Source organism: Salvelinus alpinus, chromosome 12 (assembly GCF_045679555.1).
Source record: "Salvelinus alpinus chromosome 12, SLU_Salpinus.1, whole genome shotgun sequence".
Classification (NCBI taxonomy): domain Eukaryota; kingdom Metazoa; phylum Chordata; class Actinopteri; order Salmoniformes; family Salmonidae; genus Salvelinus; species Salvelinus alpinus.
Window position 1 is genome coordinate 151,795 of NC_092097.1, and position 18,870 is coordinate 170,664.

At 41.3% G+C, this 18,870-nt stretch overlaps 1 protein-coding gene across 2 annotated transcripts in view; it reads right to left on the reverse strand.

Annotated features, from left to right (window-relative positions):
* rims4 (regulating synaptic membrane exocytosis 4) overlaps nucleotides 1-16,568 on the reverse strand; it is a 50,602-nt gene extending 34,034 nt beyond the window's left edge. Inside the window, exon 1 of one of the 2 annotated variants that reach the window (XM_071334632.1) lies at nucleotides 15,890-16,568. In XM_071334632.1, coding sequence (XP_071190733.1) covers nucleotides 15,890-16,028 — 139 coding nt within the window. In that variant the 5' untranslated portion in view covers nucleotides 16,029-16,568. Of the gene's footprint in view, nucleotides 1-15,874 lie in introns of both variants that reach the window. The other variant, XM_071334631.1, reaches the window with a different exon arrangement.
* Nucleotides 16,569-18,870: the final 2,302 nt, after the last annotated feature.

Consider the following 18,870-nt stretch of genomic DNA (forward strand, 5'->3'; position numbering starts at 1 on the left):
GGGTATGCATGGGTGTCTGAGCTGTGTGCTAGTAGTTTAAAAAGACACCTCGGTACATTCAGCATGTCAACACTTCTTACAAAAACATGTAGCGATGAAGTCAACCTCTCCTCCACTTTGAGCCATGAGAGATTTACATGCACATTATTAATGTTAGCTCTCCGTGTACATTTAAGGGCCAGCCATGCTGCCCTGTTCTGAGCCAATTGTAATTTTCCACGGTGACTCTTTGTGGCACCTGACCACCCACGACTGATGGTGTGACAAAACTAAGGCCTGTAGGACCTGCCTTGTTGATAGTGTTGTAAAAAGGCAGAGCAGCGCTTCATCATGAACAAACTTCTCCCCATCTTAGCTACTGTTGTATCAACATGTTTTGACTATGATAGTTCCAGGGTTACTCCAAGCAGTTTAGTCATCTCAACTTGCTCAATTTTCATATTATTTATTACAAGATTTAGTGTTGAGTCATCTGCATACATAGACACACTGGCTTTCTCAAAGTTAGTGGCGTGTCATTAGTAAAGATTGAAATTAGTTAAGACCTGGATTATGTTGGAGAGGCTTCTATAAAGAACAACCTCTCTTTATCCACAATATAGCAGGGGGTGTAAAGCCTAACACATACGTTTTCCCAGCAGCAGACTATGAACGATAATGTCAAAACCCACACTGAAGTCGAACAAAACAGCTCCCACTATATTTTTATCATAAATTTCTCTCAGCTAATCATCAGTAATTTGTGTAAGTGCTGTGCTTGTTGAATGTCTTTCCCTATAAGCGTGCTGAAAGTCTGTTGTCTGTTGTCTATTTTTAGTTGAATCCTGGAATTTAAACAATAGCTATTGATGACTTCCCAGATGCTATATAGGCCTAAATAGCAATATTGATGATATATGATTGAAAAAGTATGGTTACATTTCATTTGCTCTGTTAAATCTAACCTTTGGAATGACTTCGATAGCAACGGTAAATCTATTAAATGGAGATCTCTCAACAATCAATCTCAGGATTGCACATTGATAATAGTCAGTTATAAATATGAAAGCTAAGCAGTGCTGGGCTTGGTTAAAACCCTGGACGGGAGACCAAGGGGATAGCTATAGACAGATCAACTCTCCAGTAGAAGGTGCAGCCCAGCCTATTGTTTTCTTGCTTATAGTGGATATTATGTTGAAGATCTGTTGTTTCAAAGGTACAAATTCAAGTTATAGAGACAAAGGTAGATGTTTTTTTCTATTTCCAATTCTCAGTAAATACAGCACATATAATCAGATGTTCACAGTAGTAGCCTCGCCTACCTAACATTTCTCATTCTAAGCAAGAGACACTTTTTTATGGAGTGCTCCAACAGGCTTGATAAAAAGTCTTTGACATCGTCAATCTATTATTAAGGACAGGAAAATGTCCCATTTTTACAGCCTGATGGAGCAGACAGAGTGCAATATCAGTTTCAGGTCATCCTAGTCTATGCCTTCATGTTAACTTTGTACTGTGCCATTGTCTCACAGCCATGCAGTACAGTCCTGAACACTATAAACACCTTGCCCAAAGATACAGAGAATTGGTCCATAGTCTTCTGTGCAATAATCATACTATTGAGATTTGATCATTTGCTGCGTGTAAAATAACTGTGATATCTGTACATGGCCCAGTCTTTCATAGCAACTCCAGTAGGGGGTGTCAGGGATTAGGTTTTTAATATTGCTCAGATGTGACCCAGAACATTGCTATTTTCATGCTGTTCACTGGGAAATTAAACATAGGCATATTGGGGTTACTCAAAGACTGGTTTCAAATAATTGTGCATTGATACGCATCCTGTCTGCAGGTAACCGAATTCCACTCATTAAGAATGGGAATACAATCATGTTCAGCATTCAAATGCTGAATCTTAGACACATTTTATATACTACCTGTTCATGCTGTCTGAAACCATATCAACCCGAGTGTATTATATAAAAGCAATGAGCAGCATGCTGTCCTAACAACTTCTCTAAAGCTATGTCTGAAAAAGGACATTCCGCCACAAGAATTACGAAAAGGATGTTGTTGCTATGGGAGACCACACCAAAGACATTCTGGAAGTGTGTCCCGTGGCTTTGAAAATGTTTTAACCCTGTTAACATTTTAGAGAAGGATCATTATGTCTTACTTATATTCTCTTAGAGTGTAACACTATTTCACCTTTCCAGCAAGATCCAGCTGAACAATAGTGTTATGCACAGCAGGTAGGACTATAATGGTTCTTGCAAGGTTGAGACAGATGTACAGTACAAATGGAATAAGAATTCATATACCATAGAAAGGGACAATAAACGTTCAATAAACCCTGAACACAGAGACCTGTTCTGTTGCAAATAGTATAATAAATGACTTGCCATTAAAAACAGTGCTGTAACCTGAAGTAAAATACACAGGCTCATTGATTTCTCATCATAAAAAACATTATTGGTACAATTTTATATGTGCTCTAGTCTATGAACATTCAATTATCTGGCAACAGCTCTGTTGGACAGTCCTGCAATCAGCATGTCAATTGCACACTCCCTTAAAAGTTTAAATATCTGTGGCATTGTGTTTTGTGACAAAACTGCACATTTTAGAGTGTCCTTTTATGGTCCCCAGCACAAGGTGCACCTCTGTAGTGATCATGATGTATAATCAACTTCTTGATATGCCACACCTGTCAGGATGATGGATTATCTTGGAAAAGGAGAAACGCTCACTAACAGGGATATAAACAAATTTGTGCACAGAATTTGAGAGAAATTCCTGGGATCTTTTATTTCAGCTCATGAAACATGGGACCAACACTTTACATTTAGTGTTTATATTTTTGTTTAGTATAGCAGTAATATAACACATTGATCATGTATACCGTATTTAAAGACATTTCCATTCTCTGTAACAAATATACACTAAAAAACAGACTCAGAAAGCAATGCTTTTCAGCTGATTACCTTGTTTTGTCATTTCAACATAGGTTTGTTTTCAAGCATCTGCTTTTTTTTTTACATGAAAAGAGACTTTGTCTTTACTTAGAGGCCTCTAGGAAACCACCAATCTACAATGTTTGCGTATGAAGACAAGAATCGGGACCGTATGACACACATACCTTCCCATCAATGTGAACCAGATTGATAACTTTGGTGTCCAGTCTAATGTAGCACATGCACAAGTAGGTCTCATTACAGAGGTCCCTCGTGTGGGGATATAAATGAAATAGAGCACATTGATTAAGTTGGCTGAATTCATTTAGCACATAAATTTGAAACAGGGAAAGGGAGAGAAGGGGTATTTTTAAAGCACCTGCTGATCACTTTGCTTATTAAATGGTTCACAAGATAGCAGTAGCGGTACATGGGTAAAATCACTGCTGTGAAGCCAAGCCAAGCCTATGTTGTGATAATTGCATTGTTTGCTCTTTAACCCATACGTTCATACGCCACCATGATATACAATAAGGCCAAGACAAGAAAAAGACAACAGTCACACAGTGGCGGTTTTGTGTTTCATTACAAAACCCGGAGAGCAACATCTGTCCAGTGAAGTCCACAAAGCAAATATCTCATGGTCGAGCAACTTAATGTTTTCGACAGTTTACTAAACAACTACTGATTTAGAACAACGAAGTTACTGCAAGTCAGCACAAAGAACACTGCCGCAGCTATTCCAGCACCATTTCAACTTAAAAATCATCAAATCAACAAGGCTTTATATGCTTAATTTAATACAGTGAAAACAAACTTAAAGATACTGAAAACTATTTAGTCCAATCAATGTTCCTAAATATTATGTGGCTGTCCATGGTACTGATTTACCTGTGTGTGTGTGTGTGTGTGTGTGTGTGTGTGTGTGTGTGTGTGTGTGTGTGTGTGTGTGTGTGTGTGTGTGTGTGTGTGTGTGTGTGTGTGTGTGTGTGTGTGTGTGTGTGTGTGTGTGTGTGTGTGTGTGTGTGTGTGTGTGTGTGTGTGTGTGTGTGTGTGTGTGTGTGTGTGTAGACTACTTGTAGACTAGTTGAACACCAATGCCATCCTCCTCACTTTCAGGTTGGCAAAACGGTCTATGGCTCTGTCATACAGTACACTTTTAGTTTTTGTTGTCATAGGCTACCTAGCTTAAATGCTTGCAAGCGTAACTTCCTCGCATGGGAAACAATGAACCATCTAAGTTAGCTAGCTAGGTAGGCTACATCTAGGCTACATATTGAACATATCGTCTCAGGCCAGTGGCACAATATATGATTCAGGCACTTGTGAATTGAAGGAAAATTATCCAAACAGTCTTTTGTCTGCAATGTATTTTTCGTTATGTGTCGGACCCCAGTAAGACTAGCAGTCACTAATAAGGATCCTAATAAAAACATATAAAATATATACATTATTTTATCATCTTTATTTTTTATTTGTCAAATATTTGGGGATATTTGGGGCTTTCCTTGGCATCCTTGAACACACGTCACTGCAAAACAGGCACAGGCCTTGTAAATGCCTTTGGTGTGATAATCCCATTGATTGAAGAAATACATTCTAGTTTTTTAAGTTGACGAAACTGAAAATTGTATTTCTTATCTTCAAAATCTCATGCATCAGAAACAACATGTTTTATCACTATCTCTATCAACATCTGTATCTGCTTCTCCTCCCATAGAGAATGGCTTGTGAAAGGGATATTTTCTAATGTTTTAATATAATTAAATGTACCATTCCTATCACCTGGGGTGTTATCGATCCCAAACCCCAGTCGTCAATGCTCTTTTTAATTCTGATCATTGATTGGGCCATCATATAGCACGTCATTACTCACTCTGCCATTAATTAACCATTAAGCAGGTGATGGATTGGTGGTACCTGTAACTCATCAATCCCTAATGATTTCAAGGAATGGTCTGCCAGAGATAAGGGTATTGCTGTAGACCACTCTGCCTCTGGGGTGTCTTCTGTGTTAGATGGTTTGATCAGATGACCCAGGTCATGAGGTTTGAAAGTCACTGAACAGAATATGCAATCCTACATCTGATGAAGGATATACACAGGGTTTCAGATGTCTGTGATGAAACAGACTCTGATCCTTTGTTGGGAACTCCTCCATACACAATATTACAATTTCCCAACCTGTGCAACTCTATTTTGTTGTAACTTGTCTGACTTGATATAGTCATGCTGGTCAATGGCATCTAAATCAAATACCACGAGTAATAACATCCCATAATACACTAGAAATGAAACTTGACATTGATGTGGAGGATACAGATGCCCTAATAACAATGCTGCAGTAAGGCCAATGGGTTTGGAATGGGCTCATTGTGTTAAGCCCTAAGTAGTCCCATTTTGCAAAGCCGATAAGAGCATGTTATGTAAATGCCTAAAACAAAACAAGCAGCCATCCTAATAGACATCCAAGAGAAACATATGATTTAGGTCTGTCACACAATCCTGGGCCACATTCAGTAGGCAAACGTGGAACATTGAAGATAGAAATGTCATGAATAGGGCCAATATGATTCCTCATTCCACATGTAAGAGAGGCATGTTTGTTCTACATCATATATTTATATCTGAATGTTCCACAGCTCCTGTTATAGGCTAGCTCCGAATGGGGAGGTGTAGCTGTAGCACACATTTGCTTAAAGGTCAGATCAGTGCTTGTTCTGTACAGACCTTGCTTTCATAGAACACATGTTTGTGCATATCCACAGCACTGTATTAGCAGGAACAAAGCAAGCAAAGAAAGGAGGACGAGGTGGAGGGGTTGAGGCAGGCAAGCTGCATGAATGGGCTTTACATGGCCAACAAGAGAACATCAATAGATTGCTAACAGGGTTACTTCATCTCATCTATCTCATGTTTGTGTAAATCAAATATGGATTTGCCATTTTTAGAGGATTGCTCTAGGATGAAATCTCATACATAGTGACAGATTATATAAATCATGGAGGGATTATACACTTGATAAAGCCTAAAAAAGTCACATTGCCACTGAGTAACTTCAGATACACATATTTTTTAATTCAAAGTCCATTAGGTACTAAGGGATATTTACCCCCTACACACACATGACAACTTGACAACTTTAATTCCTCATTGTTTAATACAATGCAGACTGCAAGTGCATGGGTATGGGAACTCCATTTCTCGAGACACTCTCTCTCTCGTTCTCTCTATTTCTCTCTCTCTCAGTCTCAATAATATTTTGAGAGGCAACATCAAACCAGGCTTGACAGTGAGGGACTGGTAAGAAGCATAGGAAGTTCTGAGATTTTTTTCAATAGATCCCAGTTCCTCTCCTGGAGGCGCTAGAAAACAGGCTTGGCATATAGATCCTCAGTAGTGCGTCAATACGAGTGGTAAACACGAACATTTGAAGCAAAAGATGATACTTTAAATACATTGGGAGAAGGTTGTGCGGTGGGTTGGATCTGAAGACACATTTCTTACATGTAGTCCATTATGGGACCCTATGAACACAGCTTAGACACTGACCTTGTGAAAGGTAATAGATACTTGACCTTTGAGGCGTTGGTTGAGCTGAGGACCCAATAGAGAGGTATGCATTCATGCCATGAGGCTATGAAGTGAACATGGAGATAACTGTAAACTGACCCAGAAAAGACAATGCATTTCTGAATCGGGATGACAGTACTTCTAGGTCTCAGGATGGCAGTAGTGATGCACTTAGCCATCAACCACACTTTGGCCTCATCCAGCAGCAACCCCAACAGCAAGATGAAACCCGACTGTGTGATTTGAGTCAAGTGCAACAGGGCATGAACTCACAACCTTTCGCACCGTAACATAACATACCCAAGAAGCACCATTACATTTACATTTAAGTCATTTAGCAGACGCTCTTATCCAGAGCGACTTACAAATTGGTGCATTCACCTTATGATATCCAGTGGAACAACCACTTTACAATAGTACATCTAACTCTTTTAAGGGGGGGGGGGGGTTAGAAGGATTACTTTATCCTATCCTAGGTATTCCTTAAAGAGGTGGGGTTTCAGGTGTCTCCGGAAGGTGGTGATTGACTCCGCTGACCTGGCGTCGTGAGGGAGTTTGTTCCACCATTGGGGTGCCAGAGCAGCGAACAGTTTTGACTGGGCTGAGCGGGAACTGTACTTCCTCAGAGGTAGGGAGGCGAGCAGGCCAGAGGTGGATGAACGCAGTGCCCTTGTTTGGGTGTAGGGCCTGATCAGAGCCACCATCAATATCACTGACCCCGAAAAGCCAAGGCATTTCTGTTACCGCAACAACAGTACTTCTAGGTGTCATGAAGGCAGTAGTGATGCACTTAGCCATCTGCTGCATAACCAGAGGCGCCTGAGCAATGGAGCCAATGGAGCAGCTGCACTTCCACTTTCAAAATAAGGGTGCAAATGTATTGTTTTGCAGATTATCATACTCCATTGGGAAATCTGTCATTTTTAAAAATGTGTAATGTTTTGAGCTATTCTGTAATACTATAGATATGACAATTTTATATATGATATAAAAATTTACAGATTCCATTTTTGCACCCCCTCCCCCAATGGACTCAAGATGAATGGTTTTGGGCACTGGAAAGTTTTGCTTCCCTCCTGTGTGCCACTGTTTTAGTTTAGTTAGAAAGGGGTGGCAGGTAGCCTACTGGTTAGAACGTTGAGCCAGTAACCAAAAAGTTGCTAGGCCGAATCCCCGAGATGACAAGGTAAAAATCTGCCTTCCTGCCCATGAACAAGGCATTTAACCCACTGTTCCTAGGCCGTCATTGTAAATAAGAATTTGTTCTTAACTGACTTGCCTGGTTAAAAAAAATGCACTAGTTGCACCACTGGTATTTATAATGAAAAGGCACCTGCAAAATAAAATGGTTTATAAATTTTTTTGTGCTGTTGTTACATTTTTATTGATGGTGTTGGTCCAATGGTGCTGTTACATATAATTTGAGCTGCGTGCACCACCAGCAAATTCATTGTATCGTTTCACTTTGCCTGTTAGAACCAGACAGACTCTGACTCTGAGTAGCCTTCCATCAGCCTATCAAAGGTTGCACCTGAGCAGAAAACTGCCTGTCCGGTAGCTCGCAGGCTGTCAATGAGTAGCTCGCAAGTAGATAGTGATATTAGGCCTAATATTACATAATTAAATCAGTTAAATAATTTTCCTCCCAAGCTGTTTACAGGTATTTAACAGCATTCTGCATTTTTGCCATCTACTGATGATTATTTTAATGATTTTCATGATTATGATGTTTCTTCAGCATTTGTTAACAGATATGTAGCCTACTCACGGTGGTTATTGTTCAAGAGGCCACTATTAAACAGAACGACAATTTAACAATCATTTGAAAATCATTGATAGTAGCCTTGTCCTGCAGGGACTATTCAAACCAGTTTGTTCTCTCTTAAAAAGGCAAGATTCGCAATGTCGGCTACAGTAGAATGATTTTTGTAAAAAATGTGTGGTTTTAAGAACCAAAATGCAATTAAGTTATGAATGTTCTTTGTTTTTAGTCATCAAATTTGGCCTACACAATAACAAAATATGCAAGCTGTATATGATTAGCTTGCGAAAACATGTTTTAGTATGAAGTAGCTTTTATGAAACAAAAGGTTGGAGAACCCTGCTCTAGCCCAAACTGTTCAAATATGACCCATATTACCGGAGCAACATTTTATTATTTCTATTGCAGATTCATGGGCCGCAAGTTATGGATATTTATATAGTTGCCCCAAAAAATGCTAATTGGATAATAAAAAACGTATAATATCTTTGCAATATTATTTTTATGTGAACATAATCAATTACCAAATTTAAATGCAAAACCACAGTTTGCATTTTCAAGTTGACAGTTCTTGTTCAATGCCCTCACATGTTACACTACCTTATTTAGAAAGAAAATTTAAAAAAGTTTTTTCTTAACCTACCATGGACAACATTCTAATTCAAATCCATTTTGGGTAAAACAATATTATTCCTCCCATTTACTATTTAATTTTTTCAATGACATGCATTATCCTGGCAACATTCTTAATAGTTTGGCCTGTCATAGATCACTGTAAGTGGGATTGTCAGGGGAGGACCAGGATATTTGTGAGAGTCACAGAGTTGGTAGGGTGTCAGACCTGTCAATCGATCACTATGGGTGAGATATTCAGGGAAGGGTGTAGATTAGTAACCTAGTCAAAACACTTTTTCAATATAATTTTTTTGTGGGAAAATCTAAGAAATATTGTTGTGCTCTGTTCATAAATATGGATTCCCCCTGTTTACACTCATGGAAATTGTGCTAAATAAAAATGTTTCTTAAAGAAGAAATATGAAATGCATATAGAAAAGATGGCGCTGACAGAGAGGGCTGCCTCGCTTTTAGTCCTTAGGAAACTTTGCAGCATTTAGTTTTTTTATGTATTACAAGCATTTCGCTACACTCACAATAACATCTGCTAACCATGTGTATGTGACCAATAAAATTTGATTTGATGCATAACCATGGTAGCTATTGAAAGGGAACAGTTTCGAGATTATGGGGACACAACAGTTCACCTGACACAAGACTGAATCCAAACATTGCGCTGTTGATTTGATGTGCATTTCACATTTACTATACTTTTGTTGGTAGCGAAATCTAAAAGTACTCTGGATACATTTAGTAATATGATAAGAATGTTCCTGGAAAATGTGGGGTAGGTGCAACATAAGACCAAAACATTTCAAGGGGTTGAGTAAGAGGACTAACTGGGGTCTTCAAGTGGCCACACACCTCTCCAATGTGTGTACAGTTCTTAAGTTCCTAAATAATCCTAGCTGTACCGTTGAGGACCTAGAGCAAGCACACGTGTAGCTGTTTTGTTTGGAACACAAGCCTGCATCCCTGCCCTCACACAATTACTGTTGTTGTTTACAAAATCCAAAAACGGTCCATGATATATTGCAGTCTGGGTCAGGTGGGCGTAATTTGAAAGGCTTCTATATTGTCAACATGACTATCTGAGTTATAAAATACGATAATAAAGTGATATTAAGGCTTTCACAATTCAATTAATGAAAACAGAAAGGAGTCATGGATGCATTTAGGTGCGTGTGCCATGGCAAATTTTCTTCATAATAGTGATCATAAACGTTGAGTTTTATGATATGGAAATGTGAAGTGCACATCTGGACTCACGGGTGTTTGGCTTGCTTGTATGACATCAAAGCAGTATTTATTATAATTCTCAACGTCTCATCTTTCGAAATACATGGGGCCCTCTTAATTTATGGCATTTCCCTCACTCAGACAATAATCATTTGCAGAAGTTGCTCAAATAGCGGGAGGGATGGGGGCAACTTCTTGTCATGCGAGGTGCTCAAGTTCAGAATGGCTGTCAGTCAAAACCCATACAGTGTTGTGAAGTGCAGAGCCAGAGCTCTTAACCATGACAAGGTAACTGGGTATGTGGCTGAATACAAACAGTGTAGTTATTCCCTCCGTAAGGCAATCAAACAGGCAAAACGTCAGTACAGAGACAAAGTGGAGTCGCAATTCAACGGCTCAGACACAAGGGTCTACAGACAATCACGGACTACAAAGGGAAAACCAGCCATGTCGCGGACACCGATGTCTTGCTTGCGGACAAGCTAAACACCTTCTTTGCCCGCTTTGAGGATAACACAGTGCCAACAACGTGGCCCGCTACCAAGAACTGTGGGCTTTCCTTCTCCGTGGCCGACAATTAAGCGTGTTAACCCTTGCAAAGTTGCCAGCCCAGACGGCATCCCTTGCGGCGTCCTCAGAGCATGCACAGACCAGCTGGCTGGAGTGTTTACGGACAAATCTCTTCAATCTTCAATCTCTCCCTATCCCAGTCTGCTGTCCACGCTTCAAAACGTCCACCATTGTTCCTGTACCCAAGAAAGCAAAGATAACTGATCTAAATGACTATTGCCCCGTAGCACTCGCTTCGGTCATCATGAAGTGCTTTGAGAGGCTAGTTAAGGTTCATATCACCTCTATCATATCACCTCTACCTTACCTGACACCCTAGACCCATTTCAATTTGCATACCGCCCCAATAGATCCACAGACGATGCAATCGCCATCGCACTGCACACTGCCTTATCCCATCTGGACAAGAGGAATACCTACAGTATGCAAGAATGCTGTGCATTGACTAGAGCTCAGCATTCAAGACCATAGTACCCTCCAAGCTCATCATTAAGCTCAGGGCCCTGGGTCTTAACCCGCCCTGTGCAACTGGGTCCTGGACTTCCTGACGGGCCGCCCCCAGGTGATGAAGGTAGGAAACAACACCTCCACTTCGCTGATCCTCAACACAGGGACTCCACAAGGGTGCGTGCTCAACCCCCTCCTGTACTCCCTGTTCACCCATGACTGCGTGGCCATACACGCCTCCAACTCAATCATCAAGTTTGCAGACGACACAACAGCAGTAGGCCTGATTACCAACAATGACGAGACAGCCTACAGGGAGGAGGTGAGGGCCCTGGGAGAGTGGTGCCAGGAAAATAACATCTCACTCAATGTCAACTAAACAAAGAAGCTGATCATGGAGTTCAGGAAACAGCAGAGGGAGCACGCCCCTATCCACATCGACAGGACCGCAGTGGAGAAGGTGGAAAGCTTCAAGTTCCTCGGCGTACACATCACTGACTATCTGAAATGGTCCACCCACACAGACAGTGTGGTGATGAAGTCGCAACAGCGCCTCTTCAACCTCAGGAGGCTGAAGAAATTTGGCTTGGCCCCTAAAACCCTCACAAACCTTTACAGATGCACAATTCAGAGCATCCTGTTGGGCTGTATCACCGCATGGTACGGCAACTGCACCGCCCGCAACCCCAGGGCTCTCCAGAGGGTGGTGCAGTCTGCCAAACGCATCACCAGAGGCAAACTACCTGCCCTCCAGGACACCTACAGCACCCGATGACACTGGAAGGCCAAAAAGATCAAGGACATCAACCACCCGAGCCACGGCCTGTTCACCCATTATAATCCAGAAGGCGAGGTCAGTACGGGTGCATCAAAGCTGGGACCAAGAGACTGAAAAACAGCTTCCATCTCAAGGCCATCAGACTGTTAAATAGCCATCACTAGCCGGCTTCCACCTGGTTACGCAACCGTGCACCTTAGAGGCTGCTGCCCTATATACTTGGAATCACTGGCCACTTTAATAATGGAACACTAGTCACTTTAATAATAACTTTAATAACATACTGCTCTGCTCATCTCATATGTATATACTGTATTCTATGCTACTGTATTTTAGTCAATGCTACTCTGACATTGCTCAATCTAATATTGATATATTTCTTAATTACATTATTTTACTTTTAGATTTGTGTGTATTGTTGTGAATTGTTAGATACTACTGCACTGTTGGAGCTAGGAACACAAGCATTTCTCTACACCCGCAATAACATCTGCTTAATCTGTGTATGTGACCAATCAAATTTAATTTAATTTGATGTATAGCATGTTACTGTACAGCTTCTGCATTCCAATTTAGGCATTTATCAGTGCCCAAATCTGCCATTTTCAACCCGTATACTGGAATGAGTCTAAAGGGTTAAGAAAAACAGTGTAGAAAAAACATTTAAAATGCAAAAATAGTCTGGGTGCACCACCAAGCGTTTTCACCCCCACTTTCAGACAGTCAGGCGCCCATGTGCAAAACACAATGTTAATAATGTTAGTACTGTTACATTTTTAAGCCCACCCTTAAGGAAATCAACTCTACTAACACTGAAAAACGATGCAATGCAAAATATCACAGGAATCGGTAGATATAATGTACAGTATGTTCTTCAATGGATTGCCTCTTTTCACCACTGACTAGACCTACTTTTCTGCAAATAAACTTTTTATTGGTGACTTTTCTGGGTTGTTTCTCCAACATGGCCACCAAGGGAACCTTTTTTCCTCCATGTTCTAGCCCTGTCTAAAACATAGACCTGACTGATTGAACAACATAAAATGTTCAGTTTCCTCTGGATATAACTGATGTGTAATTAATAGCTTTGTCATTACCTGCACATTTATAGATCACCAGAACCAATACAACAGTCGTTTCATTTTTTCATAAATGTGTTTTGTTTCTATATTGTGCCCAATTTCTCCTCTTAGAAATTGATTTATGTTAGGTATTAGTAGGAGGGTGCCCTGGGGTTATTTCCTTAATTAGTCCAATGTTGTTGGTTTTTGCTGTTGTTTCATCCAATGTTCTGTTAGAAACGTCACAGCGTTCTTCAACTCCTGTTTTAGGTTAGTTTGTAGATATTTAGAAATGCTGTTTTACTTTTCTGTCAAACCAAATTTGACAGATTTGGTGGATTTAGAAGCATCCCTCATCCATATGAAATGGCTTATAGTACTGCATCTATATGACAGTATCAAATATTATGAAACAGGATTCTTTCTATGACCTTTTAATTTCCCCCGTCACTCTGTTTTTATTTGTTCCCCATTTTCCTCACTTTTGGCATTAAAATGCTGCTCGTAACAATTGGGCCCCAAATATAATCCCAAATACAGTATATTCATATTTATTCACTTCTTCCCCTGGCTGAGACATGGTGACAGGGGTCAGCGATGGTTTTCAAGCTGTAATCAAGGCTGAGTGCCAGTACATGTCTCAACAGGCAATAATCCTCCCCTCTGGCTCCCAGCACCACTAGGTCCGCTACACTATAGCCACAGCAATGCATTCTGCCAGCATTAGCTTCACAGTAGCATCACTACCATATGCTCACCTGCTGCATTCTATTCCGGTGATTCTTACAGTACACGCAAGAAAATGACCATGATGAAAAGTCTATGTCTGCTGTCTGACAAGATTAAGTCTAATGAGATGCGAGTTATGGAAAGCTGATGAGATCCTGAGATAGAGATACATATAATACATGTAGGCTACATACGTAGATCAGTGACCATGGGTTTTAACTATACATGAAAGGATTCAATCATATAATAAAACGTCTGCCGTTTAATCGAGTGTAATGACATACTAGCATGGAAGGGCTGATGATAAAATCCAGAGATTTCTATCTGTGATAGATCTGTGACAACGGGCTGCTGTGTGTGACTCTTCTGACTGTACGTAGAGCTAGAGCTTGACGGGGAGGTGCAGTCTGATGTGCTGTTCCTGTTGGCGGTGAGGTTTAGCTGGGGAGATGTGATGTCTGGCCTGGTAGCACTTTGTCTCACATGCAGATCCCCACAGGCTGACAGTCAGAGAGGGGAGAGGATATGGAGACATACAGATACTGTATACCTGTACAATGCCTTCAGAAAGAATTTACACCCCTTGACACATTTTGTTGTGTCTTTAAAATGGAAAAAATGTAGATTTTGTGTCATCAAAACATCAAAGTGGAATTATGTTAGATTTTTGGGGGGGAAATTAATATAAAAGGAAAAGCTGAAATGTATTCAACCCCTTTGTTATGGCAAGCCTAAATAAATTCAGGCGTACAAATGTGCTTAACAAGTCACATAATAAGTTGTGTGGACTCAATCTCAATAATAGTGTTTAACATGATTTTTGAATTCATCTCTGTATCCCACACATACAATTATCTATAAGGTCCCTCAGTCAAGCAATGAATTTCAAACACAGATTCAACCTCAAAGACCACAGAGGTTTTTAGATTCCTCGTAAAGATAAAAAATAGCAATTTAATAAATGTTGAATCCAGGCTGTAACAGAACAAAATGTGGAAAAAGTCAAGGCGTATGAATACCTTCTGAAGGCACTGCATACAGTGAAAGAGAGGGGGAGGTAGAGACATACAACCGGGGAGATTATGGAGATTGAGATATACAATGAAAGAGAATGGGAGAGAAGGAGATGGAGACAGTGAAAGAGAGGGGGAGATGGAGAGTGAAAGAGGGGGAGATGGAGTCATGGGGGAGATGGAGAAAGTGAAAGAGAGGGGGAGATGGAGAGAGTGAAAAAGAGGGGGAGACGGCGACAATGAAAGAGAGGGGAGATGGAGACAGAGCACACACAGCGAAAAGAGAGGAGAGATGAGATAAAATAGCGACAGTAGTGATCTCACAATCAATTCTCTCTACCTTCACACTTTTGGCTGGCAATGTGCACCAGGGAGAGTCCAAATCAGCCTAAATATAATGACAGCGATAGATTGAATGAGAAGTGAAATGATGAGGGCATATTTGTGGCTCAACTCAACAGAGGAGAAATTAACCTGTAATCAGTGGGTGTTGAACTTGAGAAGTGTAGTTTGTCAAATCGCAAAGGAATTAGCATTTCAATTGCGCATTCAGACACAGACCTACTACTCTCTTTTCCATGCGTCCGTCTGATTACAGTAGTTAAAGTAGCCAAATTTTGTGTGTGTGTTGGCAGCAGTCATGGGAATAGTTGGGCTTATGCATCCAGCCATTTATAATGAGATTGGGGTGGATAAATAATTTCTCAGTCAGAGAGAGATTGAATTTCTTTGTGCTCAAAGCACCACATTAAAATGGCAGTTCTAATATTTGCAATGCATCAAGTTGGATGACACCTATAATATTCCTTTTGGAGCTGTTAACAGTCACCCATCAGCCATTTGCAAATGTATTACACACTTACATGGTGGCAACATTTGATCAGAAGCTATGTTCACTATACGTCAAAATATCTGCCCAAATGGTTTATTAGACATGTAAACCACCACTAAACCATAAGACTCACAAATACACTTGAATTGAGTTCAAGAGAGGGATACCGACATGCATAACCATGCTCCTCTCACAAACTTTCACAACCTTGTCTACCAACCTGTCACAACAACTATGAACTACTACGAGAAGCCCACGAGCAGCGAAGATGGAAATGATGGAAGTAGTGAATGAGGAGGCCCGTGGAGGCTGCTGCTAGCACCTTTAGGCTGCTTACCGACATCGTCCTCATCAAAAGAGTTCATGCAGGGGAAGTAGATGGCCAGGGCCTCGAAGGAGGCCGACAGGCTGATCCGACTCTGCGAGCGCTCCATGTAGAGCCCAGGTGTTGGTGCTGGCTCAGCCGGCTTGGCCATCCTCGCCTGGGCATTCTTCACGCGGAGCACGGCACGCGGCGTCTTGACAGACTTTCACAGACCCACCAGAAGAGAGAAAAATCCCCAAATCCCCTCTTTCTCTCCCCAAATGTCACTCTCTCTCTGCACTGGAAGGCCACCGTATATCCGGCCGTATAGATAGGCTTCTCTCCAAAGTTGATAGGTTTCCACAACTTTTGTTTGGTCAGACTGGGGTGTCCTGGTGTGTTGTGGGAGTGTCTGCTCCGAGGGTAGTCGCTGAGGAGAGGAACAATGCTGTCCTAGAATGAGAAAATAGAATAATTCTGGGGAGAATTGAAAGGAAAAACAGACTCTCAGTTCAGTGGAGTCTGTTGTTTTGTTGAAGAGAAGGTATATTCCTACGTAGCATGCTCTATTGATGTAGCTTCACCCAGGGTAGGGTTCTCCTGTGCACTGCAATGGCGTCGGTGTCTGTCTGGTTGCTCTGGGTGATAAAGATCGGAGGAGAGAGGCTTTTACTATTTCAACAGCTTGTGCTTGACTCAGTTCATTCACTGGTAAGTCCTTTGTGGAGAAAGAGAGGGGAGGAGAGAGAGCAGGCTGTTGCTGGGATTTTGCGGATCAGCCAATAGGAAAGCCGATGTGGGAAACTGGGTGTGGTTTAGTGCTGTCAGCAGAACTCCCCCGGCACAATGGGGCTGCGCAAGTTTATTACATCCCCTATCCATCTTTCGCTCTCACTGGCTCTCTTTTTTTTCTCTCTCTCTCTCTGCATCTGTCTGTCTTTCTCTCTCACTCACCTTCTCTCTCTCTCTTTTCTGGACTTCCATTTGTGTCTCCTTCTCTCTCTCTTGCTCTGTCTCTCCTCTTTCTCTCTGTTACTATTTTTTAGTACCTCTATCTCCATCCGTCATTGTTCAGCCCAGTGTTGCTCAACCACCTCCATGTCAACATTCAAACACCGCGCCTTCACTTTCAAAATGTTTGCTCCGCCGAATAGCATACCACATCCAATCATCCGCCTAGCGTTGGCTCTTCCAGCAGCAGCCTAACGTGTCACATGTACAGTCCATTTGGAAAGTATTCAGACCCCTTGACTTTTTCCACATTGTTACGTTGCAGCCTTGTTCTAAAATTGATAAATAAAACAATTTCTACATCAATCTACACACAACACCCCATAATGACAAAGTGAAAACAGAAAAACCTTATTTACATAAGTATTCAGACCCTTTGCTATGAGACTCAAAATTGAGCTCAGGTACATCCTGTTTCCATTGATCATCCTTGAGATGTTTCTACAACTTGATTGGAGTCCACCTGTGGTAAATTCAATTTATTGGACATGATTTGGAAAGGCACACACCTGTCCATATAAGGTCCCACAGTTGACAGTGCATGTCAGAGCAAAAACCAAGCCATGCGGTTGATGGAATTGTCCGGAGAGCTCTGAGACATGATTTTGTTGAGGCACAGATCTGGGGAATGGCAACAAAACATTTCTGCAGCATTGAAGGTCCCCAAGAACACTGTGGCCTCCATCATTCTTAAATGGAAGAAGTTTGGAACCACCAAGACTCTTCCTAGAGCTGGCCGCCCAGCCCAACTGAGCAATCGGGGGAGAAGGGCCTTGGTCAAGGAGGTGACCAAGAACCTGATGGTCACTCTGACAGAGCTCCAGAGTTCGTGTGTGGGGATGGGAGAACCTTCCAGATGGACAATCATTTCTGCAGCACTCCACCAATCAGGCCTTTAAGCCACTCCTCAGTAAAATGCACATGACAGCCCATTTGGAATTTGCCAAAAAGCGCCTGAAGGACTCTCAGACTATGAGAAACAAGATTCTCTGGTCTGATTAAACCAATATTAATATTTTTGGCCTGAATGCCAAGCGTCACATCTGGAGGAAACCTGACACCATCCCTACGGTGAAGCATGGTGCTGGCAGCATCATGCTATGGGGATGTTTTTCAGAGGCAGGAACTGGGAGACTAGTCAGGATCGAGGGAAAGATGAAGGGAGCAAAGTACAGAGAGTTCCTTGATTAAAACCTGCTAGGACTGTCTGGGAGTGGTCTGAATGGGGAGGGGAAAACATAAAATGTGCTGTTTTTGACAGAGAGGTTAGGAACTCTTTCTTATTGGTCTATTAACTTATTTAATAGACCAATAGACCAGTCTTTTCAAACAGCTCTACACTAAAATTGTATTTTAGTGTGTAAATATACACTGAGTGTTCAAAACAGTAAGGACACCTTCTCTTTCCATAACATACACTGACCAGGTGAATCCAGGTGAAAGCTATGATAGCTAATTGATTTGTAATTTGTTTTATCCACTTCTATCAGTTTACTGTAGATGAAGGCGAGGAGAAGGCTTTTTAAGCCTTGAGACCATTGAGACATGGATTGTGTGTGCCATTCAGTGTGTGAATAGGTAAAACAAAATATTTAAGTGCCTTTTAATGGGGTATGGTGGCAGATGCCAGGCGCACCTGTTTGTGTCAAGAACTGCAATGCTGCTGGGTTACTCACGCTCAACAGTTTCCTGTGTGTATCAAACACAGCAGGGGTTCAGACTGTGGATCCCAGTTCCTACATTTAAATATAAAAATCGATTTTATCACACAAAACTATGCTACATTTTATCTCTGTGACCCTCAGGATGACAAATCAGAGCAAGATTACTGAATGTAAGTACATTATTTACCTTCAGATGGGATTGTATCAAACCAGTTGCCATGATAAAAGTGTTTAGTGCACTCTCCTCAAACAATAGCATGGTATTTTACTGTAATAGCTACTGGAAACTTCAGTTAGATTAACACGAGCTTTTAACGACTGAGGTTGTGATGTGACAGT